At 38.7% G+C, this 23,777-nt stretch overlaps 1 protein-coding gene across 2 annotated transcripts in view; it reads right to left on the minus strand.

Moving 5' to 3' along the window:
- glra3 (glycine receptor, alpha 3) overlaps positions 1–23,777 on the minus strand; it is a 94,366-nt gene that overhangs the window by 28,663 nt on the left and 41,926 nt on the right. For both annotated transcript variants that reach the window (XM_038288274.1, XM_038288273.1), the window contains exons 2-3: positions 18,197–18,327; positions 14,571–14,638 (exon numbers count right to left, since the gene is read on the minus strand). In XM_038288274.1, the coding sequence (XP_038144202.1) occupies positions 14,571–14,638; positions 18,197–18,327 (199 nt within the window). The remainder of the gene's footprint in view (positions 1–14,570; positions 14,639–18,196; positions 18,328–23,777) is intronic.

The following is a 23,777-nucleotide window of genomic DNA, read 5'->3' on the forward strand; positions in this document are numbered from 1 at the left end:
CGATTAGGAGCTTTAACACAGAACCGATATATTGACGAGCCACGACCCCTGACCTTCTTTTCTCCATCTGCAGCGTTGCTGCTGTAAATCAGTTTCTGACCACCAGAAGGAAACCATCAGGGGGGGCCAGAGAAGCCCCTAAGAATTGAAAAGTCATTTGATTTAATTTCTTTTTATCAACTTTGATTTCTCAGATAGATGTTTTCCATAGAGGTGTAAAGTAAAGCCACAGTGAGAAGCTGCATTGGGTGGAGTAAGCCAATCAGATCTTGGTGCCTGCTGTCTCCAGGCAGAGTTTCCTCCAGCCCACCTTTGGAAGCTTGAGTCCTAATGAGATTTGATTTCAGACCGCTGCAGGATGTTCTTATTGACCCTATGAGGATTTATAAAGGAAACATGTCCGATACCTTAAAGGAATAGTACACCCAAAACATGATTAGCCTTCATTTTCTACTCACCCCCATGCTGAACAACACTCTGGAGTACTTTTTTGATATCTCAAATGCATCTGGAGATCTGGGAGGCTTCTTGCTGTCTGCTGACATTCCAAAAATGGAGGTCTATGGCGCTCGAGGCAGAAAGGTCCATAAAAGTCCACAAAAAACGTGTCAATATTCCTCCATACTGCTCGTCCAATGTATTCCAAGTGTCCTGAGTGGGTAGCGTCCATAATTTACTCGAAACTAAGTCAATTAGAATGTTTTTAGAGCCTAAACAGTAGTGTATAGGATTTCCTAAAAGCGCGTTCACGAGTCTACGGAAACCGCGGCAAACCAAACCAGACGAAAGTGCGCATTCAGCTCGGCAAAGAACTCATGCTCTTCCTCAACACTGAAGTCCTCAGACATTTTTCTTTCGTTGTTTCTTTCTTTGCACAGGTAAACAGCACATTTCTTCTTCTACACTTGCATTATCGGCAGAGCAGACGCTGAATGCGCACTTTTATCTGGTTTGGTCTGCCGCAGTTTCCGTAGACTCGTGAACTCGCTTTTAGGAAATCCTATACACTACTGTTTATGCTCTAAAAACATTCTAAATGACTTCGTTTCGAGTAAATTATGGACGCTACCCACTCAGGACACTTGGAATACATTGGACGAGCAGTATGGAGGAATATTGACACGTTTTTTGTGGACTTTTATGGACCTTTCTGTCTCGGGCGCCATAGACCTCCATTATTTGAATGTCAGCAGACAGCAAGAAGCCTCCCAGATCTCCAGATGCATTTGAGATATCAAAAAGTACTCCAGAGTGTTGTTCAGCATGGGGGTGAGTAGAAAATGAAGGCTAATCATGTTTTGGGTGTACTATTCCTTTAAGCAGCTCTGCAGCAGGTTGATGCGGAGAATCACAGATAATCATGGGGAGTGGTCGGCCATTTTAAGGCTAGAAATTGTAGACCTACTTGGTTTGTTTCAACTAAGGAGGCTCAGCTGATTGGAGAAAATCCTCTTTGGATCTCAAAAGTTCAGATTGAGACAAAATATGCAGAGACACCAAACCACAGAATGTCTTTAGTAAAACGTCACTATGACAACTAGAACTTCTTCCAGTCAAAATGTCCCTTCCCAGGCAAACGCCAGTCCAATGGCAGCAGACTCTGCTCCAACTTCCAGCGACTGTAGTGATCCCCTCCTTCACCTGGACATGAATATTTTTTTTACTCCGACTCCACCCTTTCACTTTCTCTTTAGATCTTAATGTCCACAAATCATGACATAAATAATATTTTAGTACAAAGATTGATGCTTAAAAAGGAATTGTAGGGGACCAGCCAAGGAAAGTGAGGGAATTCTGAATGGCTATTACTGTATTTGTGTTGAGAAGGTCCAAACATGACAAGAACATGCTGGATAGATGGACACAAAATTGACCTTTGTCTGACCAGAACAGAGAGAAAACTGGGGACAAGACTGTACCTGTTCCCTCTTGCAAGGATTAATAAATAGTGCTTGAATGAAGAACAAAAATCCTGTTCCTGTCGAATAAAAATGAGACCTTTTTTAATGACAATGAGCACCTTTCAAGATAAAATTCACATAGTGATTACCTGGGACTTATTCTTTGTTCAAAATTGAAATTTGACAGTACTATAGAAAGTATCTAGAATAGTGAAAGCAAATGTATAAACATTTAATATAAATCTTTAACAGAAACTTTTCCCTTACTGACCAATCTTTAATTTAAATTAGCTTTTTGTTGCGAATTATCCTTTGAATGATCAAGAAAACGATGCTTGTGGAGGAGATTTATTGATTGGATTTCAGTTTAGAGGGAAAAAACCCCGATGTGATTGCAATTTGTGGCTGATTTACAGGGAATTTTATGTTTATAAAAATCAAAGCAAAGTATAGGAGCTTAATAGTTGCCCTGTTTCTGCTTTTTTTATTTGAAAGCGTCACATGCAGCAATCAATAGTGGGAAATTCACTTCACCAAAGTCAGCTTTGATGCACGCTTTGGTCTCGTGTGGGTTGGGATGCACTATGCAGTCAAACCCTCAGGGAGAACTCTGAAGTACGCAAGGCCAGGGGTGCTGGTATTGCGAATTGGCTTGTGTCTCCTCTTTTGCACGGCTGATTTTCACAGGTGGATCTCGTCAAACTCATACAGGAGCTACGTTCTTCAGGAGCCTGCTGGCAACCCTTCAAACGTCAAGACTAACTCTGGTTTCAAACTCTGGCTGGCAGCACACAGATCTGTCTCCCTCTCACTGAGCCCCTGAAAGGGACATAATAATAATTCAACTTAATTAATCCCACATTGGAGAAATTTACCTCTACATTTAACCCATCCTGTTGGGAAGCAGTGTGTTGCCATTGTATGGCGCCCGGGGACCAGTGAGGGATTAAGGGTCTTTGCTCAGGGAGCCAGAGTGGCAGTGGGGCTCAAACTCAGAACCTCCAGATTTCAAGTGCAATGCCCTGAACACTAGACTGTCACTCCCCATCATGTGTATAAATGTACAAGTGTCAGATGCAAACATGCATTTTTACACTGATGACAGCTATTTACTATTTTGGATCAACCCTGCTAAAGCTGTTCAATCCTTGCAGAAAGGGAGGATGTCTTCTTTGTCCAGCTGGGGCAGGGAAACTCGTACATTTTAATCTACTGTATAAGGCCATGCTGGGTCTGTTGCCCTTCTACATCTAATTTGATCACAAAGAGAAGTATCGACTGTTATTGAGTTTAAATGACTTTTGTTTACTCTGCTCTGTTTACATGGAAGATTCTGCAAAAAGATTGGAAACTGGATGATTTTAAGTCCAGAATGAGAGCGCTGGAGAAAGCCTCTTTAACTTTTAATTGTTTTTGATAATTTAAGATGGTTCAGTGAGAGGTAACTTTTGCAGCCTCTTGCCAAGACTCTTTAGAAAAAGATCAATGGGAGTATTCTGTTCAAATAAAGATTGAATAGCACAAATAAATAATAAGAAAAAACCAGTGGGAACAAGATAGTGTTTTAAAGTGTAAAACTCTAACCTTTTAACATCTGATCTTAAATGACAGCAGGGTGGCAGGAAAAGGCCTTTTTTCTGCTTCATTTACGTCAAAGACAGAAAAAAACAGGTTAAAATTTAGATTCATTTGCCTGCAGATATCAGCTGAGTTTAACAGTCATAAGACACACAGGAGGCCAGAGACACGTGTTGGCCAGCGGAGCGGGTGGGGGGGTCGGGGACTCAATGACGTGTCGACACAAACTGCCATGAAAAATTCATCCGAGTCCGATAAATAATACAAGTCAACTGAAAGCAATCTTTTCAGTCTCAATTTTCTCTGACAGGGTGTTGTTAGCAGGCAGAGCCAGCAGTGCACACACACAAACAACCCCCACCCCAGACACACACACACACACACGCACGGTTGGTGGTCAGAACCAGTCCCTGCAGTGCAGAAAGCACTTAGAGGCTGCCACTTTAATCATCTGTCCGTCCGTCTGCCTCAGTCCCAGCTACAAAAGAAACGCTGAGCTGGTCCGAAGTGAAGCATCATCAATGGTTCAGTCAATAGTGATGTATATTTATGTACATTAAGCCGTCACACAACGGAGACAGGAGAACCACAAGCAGGGTTCCCGAGTCAGAGGCTTGAAGCTAAAAATGAAAGAAATCTGATCTTCTGATCACTGAAAGTTCAGCGTCACACAGACAACAACACAGGGATGATATGAAGAAGATAATATTACAGCAGAGGTCCATTATGGAGGTAATTTAGTTCCACAATTATCAGTTTGAGGCAAAAATGAAATCGTGAAATGAAAGCTTGAAAAACATCTTAAATAAAAGAAGATTTGAGAGTAACTTTGTAATTTCAATTCAATTTAGTTTATTTATATAGCTCCAATTCACAACAAGTAATCTCAAGGCAGACAGAGACAACCGGATAATACCGTTTTTTTAATTCTGTCTTTTCAACAGATTTTGTTTTTTCCTTTTTTTAATGTATCTTTCACATCAAGTTTTAAAAATCATTCTTTTTAAATTGTGTTTTCCAGATCCTTTTCTGTTCATTTCTCAGGCAGGAAGAACAATTATGTATTTCTATTGGTCTGCTGGGTGTTACGGAGGATAAAAAGTGCCAAAATTAAATAAATAAATACAGCATTAAATAAATAATTAAATGTGTCAATTATTAATTAAATGTGGAATTAAATAAATGTGTCATTCATTAATTAAAACCACGTCACTAATATAAAGTGCCACAATTAAATAAATAAATACAGCGATAAACAATTAATTAAATGTGTAATTCATTAAATAAATAAGGAATTAAATTTATAAATGTGTCATTAATTTAATAAAATACAGTATGTCTTCATTTTATTAAAAAATATATATAATTATTTCAGTGTGCATTTAATTATTTCATGGTCCTGTGTCGCAGTGCATCGAAACCATTAAAAGAATCTGTCAAACTCACACATCAAAGTTAGGGGGCGGTTATCTAACACCTGATTGGTCACCCTGCACATTAAGGCGAAGCAAATCGATTACCTCGATTCGCGTTAACCCCGCCCCCTAACTTTGATGGTTGAGTTTGACAGATTCTTTTAATGGTTTCGATGCACTGCGACACAGGACCATGAAATAATTAAATGCACACTGAAATAATTATATATTTTTTGTTAATAAAATGAAGACGTATTTTATTAAATTAATGACACATTTACATATTTAATTCCTTATTTATTTAATGAATTACACATTTAATAAATTTTTTATCGCTGTATTTATTTATTTAATTGTGGCACTTTATATTAGTGACGTGGTTTTAATTAATGAATAACATTTATTTATTTAATTCCTTATTTATTTAATGAATTACACATTTAATTAATTTTTTATCGCTGTATTTATTTATTTAATTGTGGCACTTTATATTAGTAACGTGGTTTTAATTAATGAATAACATTTATTTATTTAATTCCACATTTAATTAATCATTGACACATTTAATTATTTATTTAATGCTGTATTTATTTATTTAATTCCACATTTAATTAATCATTGACACATTTAATTATTTATTTAATGCTGTATTTATTTATTTAATTTGGGCACTTTTTATCCTCCATAGGGTGTTAGCAACAAGATTTCTATTGGTCAAGAGCGAGCGTTTCTGTTGGACTTATTATAGAATGTGATCTGTAAAACACCATTGGAAACAATATAGATTTTAAAACAATCTGAAAAACGTATAAATAAGGTTTAAAACAAAAACATTTAAAAAAAATTATTTGAAAGAATAATATTGTAGGAAAGAAAAGTTCCTCTCAAGACCATTTTTGGTTGAGACATTTTTCAAAATGTAATTTCAGGATACCATTTCCTTTCAGATGTCCATTTCCATTTCAAAATGTGTTCTTTGCTTTTTAACAATAATGGAACAACATTTACTCCATATACCACACTATAGATCATACTAGTCAGTTCCCTATTTTTTGTTGCTGGGCTCCCCTGTAATATCCAATACAATGTTGATGCCGCTCCCAATACATCCTGGAGCAACCTTTTCAACAGTTGAACAAAGACATTTCAACTGCATTAAATTAAAGATTACAATAAAATAAACTACTTTCTCATTTTAATCACAAAACTATTTATTTTAATTTCAAAAGTGTTTTATTTGTTGTGTTACAGAAATCATGATTGATATAGAGAAAATAATAAAAGAATTAACTTTCTACCACGGTCATAGTCATTCCAAAAAAAGAATATTCCAATTTTCACTGAAAATTATTCTTGTATGTGAAGCAAAACATCTTAAAATTTGGAAACAAAGTCCAGTGGATTGTTATCATGTTCTTTTTTGGAAGGAAGGCTTAAAAAAAATAAAGCAAAGATACTCAGTTTTATGGTTTTTTTTTTCCAGATAAAGCTGGAATGTGTTGATTTGGAAACACATGCAGCCTGTTGGACATTTTAAGAATGAGGATAAAATCCAGCATCCTGCTGGGCCAAAGGCTGAGACGTGGGCTGCTGCTAGTCCTCGAGTCTAACCAGACCGCAGGAATTAACAAATAATAATTATTTGATTTTGGTCAATTTTAGGATATCTGCAGTCTCAAATAAACTTAAATCGATTCATCCAGGCAGTTTTTATGACGTTAAATATAAAACAATCTAGTATTTAAATGATATTGTTACATTCTTTAAGTACATAAAACAATGATGTTGAATTAACAAGATATTCTTAGACAGAGGCACGCTGTTTTTGTCCTCAGTTATAGAATCTATACAATGTTATTATGTTCTGTTTAAGACATAAAACAATAGTGTTTAAATAGTTTAATAATATGTAGTTTAAGCCCTAATCCTCCTAATGAATGGTTCGGGACGACATGGTTTGTACCCAGTTTATGTCTCCAGTTTGTCTGATTTCCACCCTGAAATCCCACAGGAGCCAGAGCCACTTTTCACAGGTTCACCGGGATGATGGAACACTCAGACTGTCTCACACATGAAGTGGAAGTGCTTTTTTTGTTAACAAACATCCTGAATATGAACACATGTGAAAGTGAATGATATGTGTGCGGCAGTGCGTGTTCAGCCTGGACGGACTTCATTTGCTGTCAGAGTCGCTAAATGTCTTCCAAGCACATCTGCTATTCCTGTCGTCTCGTGTGTCTCCTTGGATTTCCATCCCCGCCTGCTTGCCTCCATCAGTACTGGCTCCAGATTAAGATTCTGCTTTGCCAAATTAAACTTCAATATAACAACAAACCAACATAGTGACAGGTTTATCTGTTGGTTCATCAAGACAGCATCAGCAGATCCTCTGAGGTTGTTTCACGTAATTTGACTGAGGTCAGAAAAACCTCCAGACTGCAGTGAATGCATCACAGCTCAGTCTCTCTGGAGGATGCCATGATTTCTAGCACAACTTAAAGAAAAGGCGGACAAAAGGTCAGACACACAGAGGAAGCATGGTCAGGTTTCATAATCAAACACCCACTGGTAATGTGAAAGAAGAGTGATATAACAGGCTTCATATTAAAATGGGTTAATTTTTGGAAGCAGCAAGAACTGAAAAAAGGTGACTATAGAAATCCCCTGTCATTTACAGATGATGATGAGGAGGGTGGAGAATGAAGGATAGAGTGGGGTTTATCAGGTTCAGCTGCTGTGTATCAACAAAGACTTTAAGTCTTCTTGGTTTCCACACAACATTTTCTAAATGACGACTGAAAGTGAGGAAGTTATCAACTAAAATGCATAGATATTTATACAGATGAAAAACCATGGGGAGCGGACTAGTGGTTAGGATATTGCGCTTGGAATCCACACTGCAAAAAATCTGAATCTAGATTAGTCATTTTTTTCTTAAAATAAGTGCATTTGTTCTTCAATTGAGGAGGTAAAAGAGACATTTTGCCAATGGAACAAGACAATTTACACTTAAAATAAGAAAACACCATTGCATTGTCTTATTTCAAGTGCATATTATCTAATTATCTTATTTTAAGAGTAAAGTTACTCATTCCATTGGCAACCTATCTCATTTACCTACTCAAATTAAGGGTGAATACACTTAATTTAAGAAATGTTTACTTATTTCTAGATAGTTTTTGCAGTGCAGAGGATATGAGTTTAAGCCCCACTCCCACACTGCACAATAATGAAATCTAAATAAGTCATTTCTTCTTAAAATATGTGCATTTTTTCTTGAATTAAGGATTTAAGTGAGACACCTTGCCAATGGAACAAGACAATTTCACTTAAAATAAGAAAAAACAATTGAATTGTCTTATTTCAAGTGCATTTTATCTAGATACCTTATTTAAGAGTAAAAATACTAATTCCATTGGCAAATCATCTTATTTACCTGCTCAAATTAAGGGTAAATACCCTTAATTTAAGAAATTTGTACTCATTTTAAGATAATTTTTGCAGTGCACAGACTGCCACTGGGTTCCTGAGCAAAGACCCATAACCCCACACACTGGAAAAACAATCTAGAAATAAGTAAGAACTTTCTTAAATTAAGTGTATTTACCCTTAATTTGAGTAGCTAAATGAGATAGTTCGCCAATGGAATGAGTATTTCTACTCTTAAAATAAGATAATTGGATAATATACACTTAAAATAAGACAAAGCAATTGTCTCTTCTTATTTTAAGTGTAAATTGTCTTGTTTCATTTGCAAAATTTCTCTTTTATCTCCTTAATCCAAGAATAAATGCACATATTTTAAGAAAAAAATGACTTATCTAGATTTAGATTTTTCCAGTGCACTGCTACATGTGCGCCGCACAATGGCAGCCCACTGCTCCCCATGGGGATGGGTTAAATGCAGAGAATTGATTTTGTTGCTCTGTACTTGTGACAGTGTAATGACACCCACACACACACAAAAAAGCTGAATGACATTTCCCTCAAACGTGGACACAGCGGGGAGCACTTTGGGACCATCTTGCCATTTATAATAAGCATGAGTTTAGTGTTATCAGCATTGAGGATCAATTTTAGCTGCAAATGTGTGTAATGAATTACATTAAAAGCTTTCTGCTGGGATTGAATTGTTTTTGCAGGAGTTGATCCCAGATACTGAAGAATCTTCTCATGAGCATAGAAATGCATATTTACTTCCGACATGTTTATTCCCAGTTCCTTTATGTATATAATAAAAAGTGTGGGTCCTAATACTGAACACTTTTGGACACTAAGAAGATCAGGACACTGACCATCATATAATACACTGAGTTCTGTCACTGTCATTAATGATGTGTGAACAAGGTAACTGCATTGTCATATTCTCATTATCAGTTCGTATGAAATCGTACGAAAAGTTATGCACAGTATTTCGTACGTTTTGGACGTTTTTCCTGGAAAATACAGATCAGTGCGCATGCACAGCCAGACAGACGAAAAAAGCAGATCCGCGGACGGACGTAAAACTGGGAAAAACAGTGCAATAATTACTTCTTCAGGTCTCTAAATAGGTTGCTTGCTGTTTTGTTTCTTAGGGTTAGGGTTAGGGTTAGGGCTAATTGTATGTTAAATTCTGTGTAAGATGCGCACGCGCAAGGATATCTTGTCTCGAGGCAAGACGTAAAAATACGCCGAAAAAAACGTCTAAAACGTACAAAATTACGGTGCATAACTTTTCGTACGATTTCATACAAACTAATAATGAGAATACACTGAAAAGTCCTAACAAAGAAGCCTATGTTTAACCAGGATGTGTTGGGATCTGGAGGTCTGTCTACCTTTCTCCAGCAGAGGGCGTCCTAGGTCTCCTGGAGCCGAAGCTGACTTCTACACCTGCGGCTCGTTAACTCATCAGGAGACCAGCATATAAGCAGTGGCAGCGCAACACTCCAGTGCCAGAGTGTTAAGCCAGTTACGGTTAGCAAGTCTGAGCCAACCAACCTGTCTGATTCTCTGACTCCCTTGAAACCTGAACCTGAACCTAACCAGTTTTGTCCTCTCTGCCTCCTAGGAAGAACCGAACTGAATCCTGAAACTCTGGAAGAGTTTCTCATCTGCACTACCTGTCTGATCTCTGGAGATCATTGGATGATCAATCTGTCTGAACCTGCCTGCCCGCTCTCAAGAAGAGAACTGGAGAAAACCTCTGATCTGAACACCGAGAAGTCTGAAGTCAAGCCCTGCCACTGCCAAGCCCTCTGCTCACCATCTGCCTCTGGACCCTCCTGGTTCCCTCCCTCTGCCGCTCAGTCAACCACTGAACAGGTACAGACCTGCATAATTCAACAAACAACTGAACCTGGATCTCAGCTAACCGAACTATCCCTCTCTGCAGAGAACCCTGTTGTTACCAGTCCCGGACCTGTTAATCCGAATCAGTCTTTATTATCCATTGTGTGATCAATAAACTTTTCTTCTGTGTCTGAGTGTGTTCTGCATGTGGGTTAGGTCCCTTAATCCCACCATGACAGGATGGTCCACTGTGTCAAAAAGCTTTTAACAGATCAATAAAAAGAGAGGCACAATGCTGCTTTTTATCCAGAGCAACAATAATATAATTAATCACCTTTGTAGCTGCAAAAGGTACTGTGATTTGTCTTGAAGCTAGATTGAAGATTTGATAGAAGTTTATGTGAATATAAGAATGCATTTAACTGAGATTCATGAACGATAGGCAGGATGCACAAATTGGATATTGACCTGTAGTCAGTTAGATGTGCAAAATCTCTTTCTTTTAATAGAGGAGTAACTAAAGCTGACTTCCAAACTGATGGAATTTCTTTGTTTTGGACCGAGAGATTAAAAATGGTTGCAAGAGGTTGGGGGCGGCGTGCCCTCTACACCTGGAACACCATTAAATGGGCTGGTACAGGAGGTAGAGGGGGGTTACTCCTGTAGGGTCAAACAGTGAACCAGATAACAAAAATGTTTGTTTAAGCAATTTAAGACTCAGAACATAATAGACTGAGTCAGGTTCGTTTAGCATATTTTTTGGGAATACCCGAGAGCTTTTATTAACAAAGGAGGACTAATTATTCTCCAACATTTCTGTGGATTATTGAGGTTCTCAGTTCTGATGGACAAGTAATAATCTGATATAAGAGCTGCTTATTTTAGATAGCAGTATTCATTTATTGGTTTTATTTTAAGATAGTTAGACCAGTGTGTCACTTTCATATTTTTCTATGCGCACTTTCATCTGGTTTGGTCTGCCGGCTTCCGTAGCGTCGTGAACGCGCAGGCGCGCGCTTTCAGGAAATCCTATACACTACTGTTTATGCTCTAAAAACATTCTAAATGACTTCGTTTCGAGTAAATTATGGATGCTACCCACTCAGGACACTTGGAATACATTGGACGAGCAGTATGGAGGAATATTGACACGTTTTTTGTGGACTTTTATGGACCTTTCTGCCTCGGGCACCATAGACCTCCATTATTTGAATGTCAGCAGACAGCAAGAAGCCTCCCAGATCTCCAGATGCATTTGAGATATCAAAAAAGTACTCCAGAGTGTAGTTCAGCATGGGGGTGAGTAGAAAATGAAGGCTAATCATGTTTTGGGTGTAGTATTCCTTTAAGTGCATTTCTTTGCATTTTGTGTAGATCTTACTTTGTAATCCAGGACAGAATCAATAGAATTTTTTCTAATACCTGAAAATGTGACTAATTTCTACTAGGAAAACAAAATGAAATCGGTCTGTTTGCTGCACAACAAGGATGCTAAAGTTGCGTTCACACCAAACACAGTTTTCAGCCCGTAAGCAATCCATTTACATGTTATCCATATGTAGAGGGCTGATTATGAGTGCTGCAAGGTAAAGGATGCAATTCTAACCAAGCGAAAGGAATGTTTTTTGGTAATTACAGTAAAATGAAAAAATGCATGCATTCAGGTCTATGCTCTCATTTGCACATATTTAATTACTTTTTATTATTTTTTACATTTCTGTCTCTTTTATCCACCTTACTTTTATCTTGTTAAATATTTATGTGTCTCTTGTGCTTCTTTTATTTTTTATCTGTGATTTGTGAAATGTGAACATGTGTGTAAAAGGTGTACTACTACTGCACAAAATTGCCCATACTGGGACAAATAAAGGCTACTGAAAAAGTGAGAGTGATTGCACACCTGTGACAGAAGTTAGGTGAAGTCAGTACTCGAGCTGAGGGGGGATGGCATCCCCCTTCTTAAAATTTTTTAAAAATCATCCCCCTTCTTAAATTCCCATCCCCCCATACCATCCCATGTGACATTTTATTACTGAATGTGTAAAATTTCTACTTATATTAACAGTAATGGCAACAATATTACCCTTTCAACATTTGGCGGGCTGTGGGCTTTGTAGCCTGAGTAAAGTAAATAAAATCAAAGAAGTGTCCTAACATGACCATGAAGCTGATCCCAGTGGGGAATTTGTCTCTATCTATGCAGGGGCAGTCATAGTCCACAGACTGACTGCAGTTCTACTGTAAGATGACTTGGTCAAGGTCAATGACCTGACATGTATGCATAGTGACATGCATATTGCTTTAGGTTAATAGACAATATCAATTAGGCTATGTATGTTTCAAAAAAAAAAAAATAATCCACCACCCCACCTTCCTTTTTTTTTTTTTACAGCTAGCCTACTGGGTGAAGTTACAATTGCAAGAGTTGTGTGTCTTTTTGCGTGGTCACGGTATAGGATGAAGAAGAGCTGCAGAAACGAGCTTTTTCCTATGAAAATGTAGAATTGCTCTCTGAGTGTTAGTTTCCTTAGTTTCAGAGCATGGCTGGAGAAGAGCCAGGTCCCTGTTCTCAGCACCCTTTGCTGGGTTTCTTGGTATAATCTCCAGCTGCTTCTTTCTGAGCTCTGTAACAACAGCTGGCATCATCTCTGTTGTCCAGCGAATCTTCCCCAAAGCTGGATAGTTTCCTGCTCTGGTCGGACAGAAGTATCAATGAAAGCAATCGTCATCCAGGTGTAGCTCCTGGAGGAGATGACGGTGCTTTTCAAACTTCTGTCTGTGGAGAATCTGGTGAGGTCAGGGCTGTTGACACCAGTGACCCTCTTCAGCTTTCAAAAGCCAATAAAGCAATGGTCCAAAAATACGGGCCTGCCAAGTGGAGGTGGAACTGCCAAACAGAGATTAGATGACATGGTGGAGCTTGTCACCAGGCGTGTGCATTGCTGCAAGCAGTAGTACAGATGGTAAAGCCAGAGTGATTCGTGTTTTTTACATGTTTTCTTCAAAGTTTCAAACAACAAAAAAAATATTGCTAGATTAATCACTAGTTGCTATTTGAAATTGTTTTGACATTGGTCTAACAGCTCGCTAAAAATTTGGTTTGATTGAAAGAACAAATGTCTCATCATCGATAAAATCGAGGAAATTTTACTTGTTACTAGTTGTTTTAATGGTTATAGAGTCAGATATGTGGCGGTAGTGTTTGATTTATCTAAAGGTTTTTATCTGTTACAGTGTAAATGGGTTTGGCTGGAATTTAAGGACAGATTCTAATAAATCTCCAGAGTGGGAACTATAAATCTGATAGGAGTTACATTTTTTTATTGTTGTTTTGCACAATATGCTTAACTAAGTATTTTTTGTTGTTGAATATTAGAGATTTTGCAGATATATTTTGTAGATACATTGTTTAGATTTACTTATATATTTCTAACCCTTTTATAGAATAGAATAGAAAATCCCTTTATTGTCCCACAATGGGCAAATTTACAGCAGCAGAAAGATTATTGAAAATGGTCACACAAATAAGGACCTTTGAAAAATTTATAAGAATAACATAATAGGGAAGAGTTAAAATATAAAAAATAAAATTCTGTAAAGTGTTTTAACAATATAAAACTGGAGAATTAATAACCAATATGCAGCTATGGACATTTTTACAGTAATGGATATTTGAAAATAGCAGCAACATCGGAGATGTATAGAATGACAGCAGCAGTTTATTTAACTGACTAAGGTTTCTATCATTACATTTGATTTGATTTGTTCCTGCTCCCGGTGGTTGGAACCTTTATTCCACTCTGGATTCTTGTGAGTGTAGTCTTTGTTCACTTTAACTTTTTAAAAAATAAATAAATAAACAAACAGTTTTGAAAACCTCGGTATTCATTCTTTTCCTGCTTTGTGTGTCAACTTTCACGGTTGCTAAGCAACAGAGCATACGGCGGTAAAACCCGCCGAAGGGAGGACCTGTTCGAATTTACAGCCAAAACTCTTCCGGCCTCCTTATTTTCAAGGACTTCGAAGGATCCAGTCTAGGTAGACCGCGTCCTTGGAGGATGCGTCCTAGGTTTTCGAACAGAGCCTCTGATTAAGAACAGGGCTGCCCGCACTGACACGGCTCAGGGATTATGTCACACGGAGCGTTGTGCGCAGTGAAATCAGGACATTTCCTCACTTTCTAAAAAAAACCCGGGACGCCCGTGACAGGACGTGAAATACGGATATGTCCCGGGAAATACGGACGTTTGGTCACCCTAGTCAACAACATCTTCAAAAACAACGCTCAACAACGCTCCTGAGGCGTTTTGATATCCATCGTTATTAGAAAGGTATCGGGGTATTAAAATCCTTAAATCAGAGCTCATGGAAAACATGTTCAATCTAATTTTCTGTCACTCACCATGGTGGTCTCAGCGATGGAGCCGAAGCTGTTGATGAAAATGTTACAGGAGACGTTGACTGGAGGACCTGCAGGTGAAAACACTATGATTAGAACAACTGGAAGATGATCCACACAGAAATGCAGGAAAACGCTGAAGAATAAATTTTCAGCAGCTCAGATGCAATATTTGGACATCCATGCAACACATTATGTTGGTCTGAAAAATAAACTTCCAGGAAAGTTGGTGATTTATGAAGCATTTCCTACTTATTTTACTGAAACGACTTCACTCCTGCATTCAGGAGGCTCCATATATCTGGATTTTTATCGGTACGGAGAAATGTTAGTAAATTTTAAATGTATTTTATTTTTGTGTCCTGTTTTTTTCAATATGGCTCTAGGAGTTATTGTTCCAGAGCTGGAGGTTTGCCCATCAGATTTGTTTTTACAAGCTGGCCATTATTGTTGCTGCTATAAGTGTCATGATCTGGCCTGTTTGCTTTCCCTTAATTATTCATTCCTTTCACCTGTCGTTTTTCCCTCCCTGCCTCAATTTTAATTTATTCCCCTCACCTGTTTCCTCTGGTTTATATTCAGTTCAGCCTGAGCATTCTGTGCCAGATCATTACTTGTGTTTCTGTTAGCCTGTCTTTAAGTTTTGTTCCTTGGTTCGTGTTCTGGATCCTGGCAGCCAGTGGAAAGAGGGTTTTAATGTTTGTCTCGTCTCCTGATCGTCCACTGTTCCTCCCCCACGGAGTCCTCTGGGTTTTTGGCTCAATATGTGGGGAGGTTCAGTTTTTATCCAGTAAGCCTGGCTCCAAGGAGGAGACCAGTTTAAAGTCCTGCTTCAAGTTCCGGTTCCACGTACTGTCTCTCCTTGAATACTGGATCTGTCCTCGTTTTATGACAATAAGGTTCTGCTTGTTACCTGTATATGAAACTTTATTAAAAATTATTTAGGGAGTAAAATTGTTAACAATCAACATGGAAATGTAAAGAGAGATGAGAAAGAAAGAGGGGATAAGAACTAAGGGGGGAGAGAAAGTGATAGAGACTGGAAGATATACAACAAAACAGCTTAAATAGAAAACAGAAGATATATTGACCAACAAATCTTAATTATGGTATTATGTAAATATGTAACATATTTCATTATGTTAATCTCTAATGCATGGGCTTCTGTCAGTTAAAACTAGGTTGATAACAACAATCGGTGTTTATGTCCATCTTTTTTTTTATCTGTTTGTTTGATAGTTTTTGTAGATATTTCTTCTAGACCAAACAGGTTTTGAGCATCTGATTTACAGACAGTCTACAGTATGGGATGCGCTGAAGCTCGAGCAGCACAATTTGACAGTCGTGAGCGTCGTGTTTTGCAGAGGTTCCATCATTTGGAGAACTGCGGTTTGAAAATTCAAGTGTCCCGGCTTTAAAATCTGAACTTTTGCAGTAGGATCCTGAGCGTCAACCAATCAGAGAAGCTGATTCTGGCACCGTCTAGAAGACAGATACTACATGCAAGACATGATGCAGAGCTGCCAGTATAAACTGAATGGGGTTTGCTAGAAGGCCAGAGGAATCTTTTCTTTATCACAAGGTATAGTAATTTCCCTTGGATTATTAAAGTATGTCTGATTCTGATTCTGATAGTAGGGGTGCTCTGATCATTATTAGTCCTCCAAAGTGTTTGTTTTCTGAACTGTGGAAAGAATTTATAAATAACTACATTAACTCATAATATTAAAATATACAGGGAAAGAAAAATATATTCTGAAATTTGCTGTTTTTACCACAAACCTAAAAAATATTTATATTCACTTTCAGCCGCTGCAAATGACACTCACTGAGTCTGGCTGGCTTCAGAAAGCTCTCAGTGGGGACATGTAGCACTACCTCCTTCTGCTAGTGACGGTGGCCCTGCAGTGCAAACTGCAACTACAAATCTAAAAGCGCAACTGCATTAAGAAAAACAAAACTACATAAAGCAAAGCGCAATTACATTAAGAAAAACAAAACTACACAAAGCAAAGCGCAACTACATTAAGAAAAACAAAACTACACAAAGCAAAGCGCAACTACATTAAGAAAAACAAAACTACACAAAGCAAAGCGCAACTACATTAAGAAAAACAAAACTACATAAAGCAAAGTGCAACTACATTAAGGAAAACACAATTACATTAACCTACCGGAAAAGGTAGGTACCAGTGGGAAACATGAGACATCGCTGATTGGACGACGGCGCCGTTTGACCCTTGAACCGGAAGTCATTCTGCCTGCTGCGGCTTTTGAAAACATGGATATTGTCGGCGCTCCAAACATAGCTGCCATTTTCCAGGAATATTTTGAATCAGGACATACGTACGAGGTGATACTGGATATGTTCAAGACTAATCACGAATTTTTAGTTAGTTTGAGTACACTGAAGACACACTTAAAAGAAGCTGGACTGTTCAGACGACGCTACTTCCGGTTCAAGGGTCAAACGGCGCTGTCGTCCAATCAGCGATGTCTCATGTTTCCCACTGGTACCTACCTTTTCCTGTAGGTTAATGTAATTGTGTTTTCCTTAATGTAGTTGCGCTTTGCTTTATGTAGTTTTGTTTTTCTCAATTTAGTTGCGCTTTGCTTTATGTAGTTGCGATTTCCTTAATGTAGTTGCGCTTTGCTTTATGTAGTTTTGTTTTTCTTAATGTAGTTGCGCTTTTAGATTTGTAGTTGCAGTTTGCACTTCAGGGCCACCGTAGCTGGTGCCTCGAACCAGAGCAGAAAATTTAGGAGCGTAATCTTGATGAAATTACAGCACAAATTATTTTAGGCATACCTTTTCACTTAAAATGTGTTAAAACTACTTTTTTCCAAACCATAAAAACAAATAAAGAAATGCTAACGATTGTAAGAAAAAACAGAGCAACATCAGCAGCCAGAGTGTCACACATTCAGAGAATTTAACATCTAAGTGTCCAAATTGAGGTGTTAGAAGCCTTTTTAACGTTCAAAACATGTTTGGTATGAAAAGTTGTGTTAGGTTTATTATATGGTGTTTGTTTGGTCGTGCTTAGGTGATGTAGTGAAGGACTAAAGCTTGCTTAACTGAAGAAACGATGATAAGCAAGAGGGCAAAAACTTAAAGGAACTCTGTTATCATGTATAAATTTGTCAAATATCAGTCCTTAAAGGCAATATTGATATCAGATATCAGTCAGCCCACATTTTCATATATCTGTACATTCCAAGTTGAACTTTACTTATGTAAAGTTTATGTAAAGCTGAACTTTACTTATGTTTTATTTTCTGTGTTTCATTTCACCCAGTGAGATAACAGAAAAGAAATTCTTAATTTAAACAATGATCCCAGTAATTAATCATCACATCAATTATCACTGGAGCTGCTTTAAAGAGAGAACAGCTGCAGGGAGAAATTAGTGCAGCTTTCAAGCAGGAACATCCCTGATTAACTGAAGCTAGATCAACCAGACATCTGGGAAACATCTAAAAGGTATAAATGACGTAGATCAGGTGTGCTAAAAGTAGGGATGAGTAAAAAGTCAGAGATGGAGCAGAATCTCTGGAATTTAAAACATGAGAAAACAAAGACATATTTTGGTGTTTAACAGAACCGGAAAGGGGTGACCATTAAGTACCTTTGAAATTTGGCCTGATCCGAGCATCATATCCAGACGTCCTTCCCATCAGTTTATCCAGGAAGTCAGAGGGAGACATCGGAGCGTGCCGTGTCCGGGCAGCGCTGTTCATCTCCTTACACCGGCTCAGACTGCAAGGGAAACAGGAGACATTGTTTTACACCGGGGAAGGAGAATTTCACCTGTTGACATCAACCAGCAGTACAGCCTGAGGGACAATAAGATGATTCTCATCAACACTCCTGTCTACTGCAGGGATATTGAAGGCCTTTTCTGGCAGTGTCCGTTTTTTACTGGTGAAGATTCTCAGTCATCCAGGTCATAGTCTTTCCCTAAAAAGAAAATTAAAAACAATCCACTGGACTTTGTTTCCAAAGTTTGAAGACGTTTCGTTTTCCATCCTGGAAGCTTTTTTATTTCAAAATGTCTGGAATAGCGTTGAGTTCTAGGTTTTATACAGTAGCCCATCAAAGCCTTGTTTTTATTTTGAAAACTGGCAAATTGAAATAGACAAATGGGTCCACCCCTTTGGAATGGGGTTCGTTTGGCTACTTTTGTTAGCCTGCAATGCCCCATACCCATCTTCGGCTATGTTTACATTGTAGGCCTTGCGCTCGTTTCCGATTTCTTTGTAAAATCTGATTTTTTGCATTGCTGTTCACATTTTTCAAATATCTGCAACTTGTATATGATCTCCTGTGTGAACTGCATTCATACAGCCTAACTGTCCTGCATAAGCAGTAGAGGACGCAATGACGTCACAAGCAATTTTACAATTTTACAATTAATGTTTACAGAAGTAAAAATGGATGGTAGTACTAGAGAACATCTAGCGATCTTTCCCAACCTTAAAAACTCAATCTTTCCAAGATGGTTAAACATAAATACTAATCTCCGCATTTTCTTCCACTATTGTTGTTATTTTTCTTGCCACTCCTGCATAGCAAGAAGCAGTACAGTAGAGTGACCACTGTCGGGTATAAATGTCATTCAGGTCGGTTGTTCAGACACAGGTCGCATTTGAAAAGATCAGATTCGTATCAGATTCAGGACCACGTAGCTAAGCGGCCTGGGTCGCATTGGAAAAAATCGGATTTTTGTTGTTCAGACTGTCATGAAAAGATCAGATCCAGGTTGCATATGAGCAACCTGGAAATCGGATTGGGGTCACTCAGGCTAAAGTGTGAAGGTAGCATAAGTGTCTGAAAGGGGAATCGTTATAGGGAATTGTTGGCCTGGCTGAATAGGCAAGGTTCTCTGCTCTCCTGTGCAGAGGCTGGGGCTGCGATGATATCGGCCCCAACCCCTATACAGGAGAGCCGAGGACCTCTGTGTGTCAGTGTGAAATGCAAAGGTTTGATATATAGAAAATGTAAAAGTTTTATTTTTTAAAATTCAAAGACAAAAAGGTTTGGATGTAAGCATTTTGGACAAAGGCCATATTTTGCATTTAAATATGAATCAATGGAAGACAAATCTCAAGAATAATAAAGACTTGTTTGTTTCCTTCAATCCTTGGAGCATAAATGACAATCATAGTGTCATGAGGTGTCCTGACCCATCAGGTGTGTAGTTTATCGTCTCATCAGAATAATTTATTTCATTTTCTGGTCATGATAATATCAGGCTAATCACATAACACTCCCCACTGCTGACATTTAACATCACACTGCCCCTGTGTGTTTCCTGAGGGGCATGGTTGAAAGCTCTAAATGCCAGAGTAAAGCTTGATGATCCTGAAACTACACTTTTCCTTTTTTGTGCTTGTCAGCTGGGAAGAGAAGGAAAAGCAGCAGAGAATCCAGAAATAACTTCCCAGCTTCACACAGAACACCCTGGTGCTGTTTCAACAACCTTTACTGTGGCATTTGGATGAAACACCTTTCACTCTAGCTTTCCTCATAACTCCTAAGAACCTTCCTTCTCTGAAAACAAAGTGGCGAAATATCAGAAACAATGAAAGCTAGATCTGAAGGAGGCTCACAAACCTCAATTTGTTCTAAAATTATCTTAGAAAAGTGAATCAACCCGGATGTTATTGGAGTTACAGTGGCCCTGTAAGGAAAAACCCTTAAGGTACAGCAGAAAATCAGTTTTATCACTTTGCTGCTCAGGAATAAACATGTGTGTTGAAATTCCCATGAGTCTAAGTGAACAACTGGACCTCTAGAACAACTTCCTTTAGACACATCAAACCAAAGCAGAGGAACCTGAAGACCATTCTAAGAAACACAAACACAAGATCAGAACAGATACTTCATATCATCTGACAAGCAAGGTAGTGGAGTGATGATAATGTGGGCTTGTTCTGAAGCCACAGGACCTAATGGGCTACTGATAGAGGTTCTACAGGTTAATGAAAGAGGTTCTACAGATTACTAGAGAAAGTTCTACAGGGTACTGACATTGGTGCTATATGTTATTAAAGATGATTCTACTGGCTGTTGATTGTTCAACCGATTGGCAAGAAGAGGGGAAGGATGATCAAAAAAGGTTCTACAGGTTGCAACATAAGGTTCTACGGTAGGGGTGGGCAATTCCAGTTCCTGAGGGCTGGTATCCTGCAACTTTTAGATGTGCTTTGTTCAACACACCAGAATCAAGTAATTAGATGATTGAGTGGACTCTGGAGGGACTGACTGCCCACTGAGGAGGCAACTTAGCCATTAGATTCAGGTGTGTTGTACCAAGGAGGAATCTAAAAGTTGCAGGATACCAGTCTCCAGGAACTGGAATTGCCCACCACTATTCTAGAGTTTAGTGAAGGAGGTTTCTCACCTTATTAAAGAGGTTTGACAGGCTGTTCCTAGATGTATTAGAGGCAACTTGAAACGGTTCTAAAAACTACAGAAGGATGTTCTAGAAGGTGTTGAATCATGGGTGCAACATGTTCTAAATGTATCATCTTTGGATTGTTAGATCTCTGTCCCGCAATGAAGAATTTTCATTGCTGTGACGGTGTTGATCAGGGAGAACAGGGCACAGTAATGAGCCTCTATGGCCCACTTGGAACATCTCCTTTTTACTGCCTCTTCACGCGTGTTCTGTGTCTGAATAAGCTGTCTTTGACGGGCATGAGTAATGCTTTTCTTCCTGTAGCTGACGCCACCCTGCCTCTAACATGACGGTATGAAGGTATGCTTATCTTCCTGTAACTAAGGTCACCCTGTCTCTAACATGACGGTATAAGAAGCCAGGTTCTGCAGAATTTTCTATGAATGTTAGAGTTGCCTTAGTTCCTGGGTTAATGCTTTCAGAACCTTCAGTCAAACAGTGTCATGTTAAGCTCCTGGTACATCATGCCATGGCAACACAGTATGACTCAGTCTCTGAGTTTATATCATGGGCAGAGGTCACATGATGAGACCCAGAGTGGGTCAGAATATCTACAGAGTGAGACAGAAGCTGGAAATGACAAAATATAAGCAGGGTTTGTCTCAGGACACCTGAGGCCCTTTTTGTGAAATGACATTCAGCTACAACGTCATTCTGGCCTTTTTCCTCTATTCCTCCTCTAGACCTTCAGAGATTTCTTTTCCTCTCTGCAGTGATTCATCACATCATTTCTGACAGTCATCCTGACCATGTCTCCCTCCACAGAATCGCCCCTGCAGGCACAACGAATTAAAATCTATCTGCAGAAGCCAACAACCTAGTCAGCCTAGTGTTCATAGGACAATTGCTGACGAGAGGCTTTGTTTGTCTCAATGGTGGTCCAAGCCTCTTGAAGAGCCAAAGGCTTGAAAAACAGCTAAGAGGCTGTTTTAGAAAGTTCTAATGGCTATGCGAAAGATGACAACACATCAAAGCCAAATGAAAAATTTTTCTTTTCATTTTTTATTCCTAGCTCCCCTAATCTCAATTCATTCCTATGAATTTGGGTTTTAGGCGACTTGATATGGTAACTCAAAGCCCCCACAAAAAATAATTGTACGCATCATGAGTCCAAGCCACATAATTGATGCCAATATAGTAAAAGTTCATCATATTAATCTAGTAAAAAATAGATTCAAACCAACAGGGCAAAATTAGCAATAATCTTCACATGCATGGAAATGTATTCAAACTCGGTGTCTTTATCCAGTCCCATTCCACAGGGGACGCAGTGTCAGCAGACTCCCAGACTATGCTCTAACCACTAGGCCACCACTTCTTCTAGATTTTTGCACACAAATAATTTTGAACCAATTTAAAATGCTTAAATCTCACTATTCTATTCGATATAACAATCATATAGTAATTACTGAGGAGTGGTGCTTTTATTACTGAACTGGCTTGCAGCTTGTCTGATTGGCAGCTTCTTTTCTTGACCGGGTCACTTGTGGAGATAGTTAACAGTAAGTTTTTGTATCCCTGCTTCAGTTTATATGTCTGCTTCTGTCTCCTTGAACCCCAGTCAGCCTTAGCAGATGGCCGCTCACACTGTGCCTGGTTCTGCTGGAGGATTCTTCCTGTGAAAAGGGAGTTTTTCCTCTCCACTGTCACTACATGCATGCTTGGTGTGAGCAAGTCAGTGACTCAATCCAATCAGTTGGTTTTCATTAGATAAAAGCTTTTAACCAATGCCTGGATAATCTGGTTCAACTGTATCTGTAAAGTGCCTTGAGATGATACGTGCCACATAAATAGACAAAATTGAATTTAACTTAATTATCTTTTAAATCTTCAGTAAGATATGGTTCTAAAAGTCATTTGGGACTTGATTTATCCAAGAATAATGGAGTTCCAGCCATATTGCTGAGCTTTATGCTGCAATGATCTGTTGCATGAAATATAATGGCTTTATTTTTATAGCGTATTATTGTGTGTGTTATTTTGAAAGACTGTCATAATAGTGTTATATGGAAAGGGTCATACTGTACTGATAACTGTATTGTATTGTAGGGCTGCACCCTACAATACAGTGTATTATAATAGGTACCTGCCATAGCTGACAAACCCCAATAAAGAATGAGCACGCAGAGCACAATGACCCTCAGGCAAACTAAAAGGAAAAAAAGTTGTGTTTCTGTGTGCAGAGAGGCAGCGGGGAATGAAGAGTTGCAACTGATGGAGGTTAAGCACATGTGCTCTCAGCTGGCCTTACACTAAACATACCCTAAGCTCTTTGTGGGTAAAAAAAAGGCAATATCAGTTAGTTTAAGGGATGTTAAACTGAGGGACTCATCCGTTCAAGTCACGTTGACCCTCCTCAACAACATGGGATTAATCCTGAATCTGCAGCTGTGACACAACAAAACGTCACACATGTGCATTAAAAACGTGCTTCCGTTACAGCTGTTCTGCTTGAGCATGTTGTCTGGCTGATCCACTGGTTCTGATCACAACAAATCTGAATCACATCTAACTGTTCACAAAGCAGGAATTTATCACTTCATTTCTGGAGCAATGCACCCAGAAAACCCTGATTACACAGGTGCAGATAAGAGATTTTAATCAAAAAATGCTGCTATGCTGCTACGTGCTGGAAAAGCACTCAGGCATTCCAAAGGGAGATACTGTGGGAAAGGTCTTGCACAAGTCAGGGAGAGTTTCTAGCTATCTTTATTTCACTATGGGTTTAAACACTGAAATAACGTTA

Source organism: Cyprinodon tularosa, unplaced genomic scaffold (assembly GCF_016077235.1).
Source record: "Cyprinodon tularosa strain WSP-4 unplaced genomic scaffold, ASM1607723v1 ctg25, whole genome shotgun sequence".
In the NCBI taxonomy this organism is placed as follows: Eukaryota; Metazoa; Chordata; class Actinopteri; order Cyprinodontiformes; family Cyprinodontidae; genus Cyprinodon; species Cyprinodon tularosa.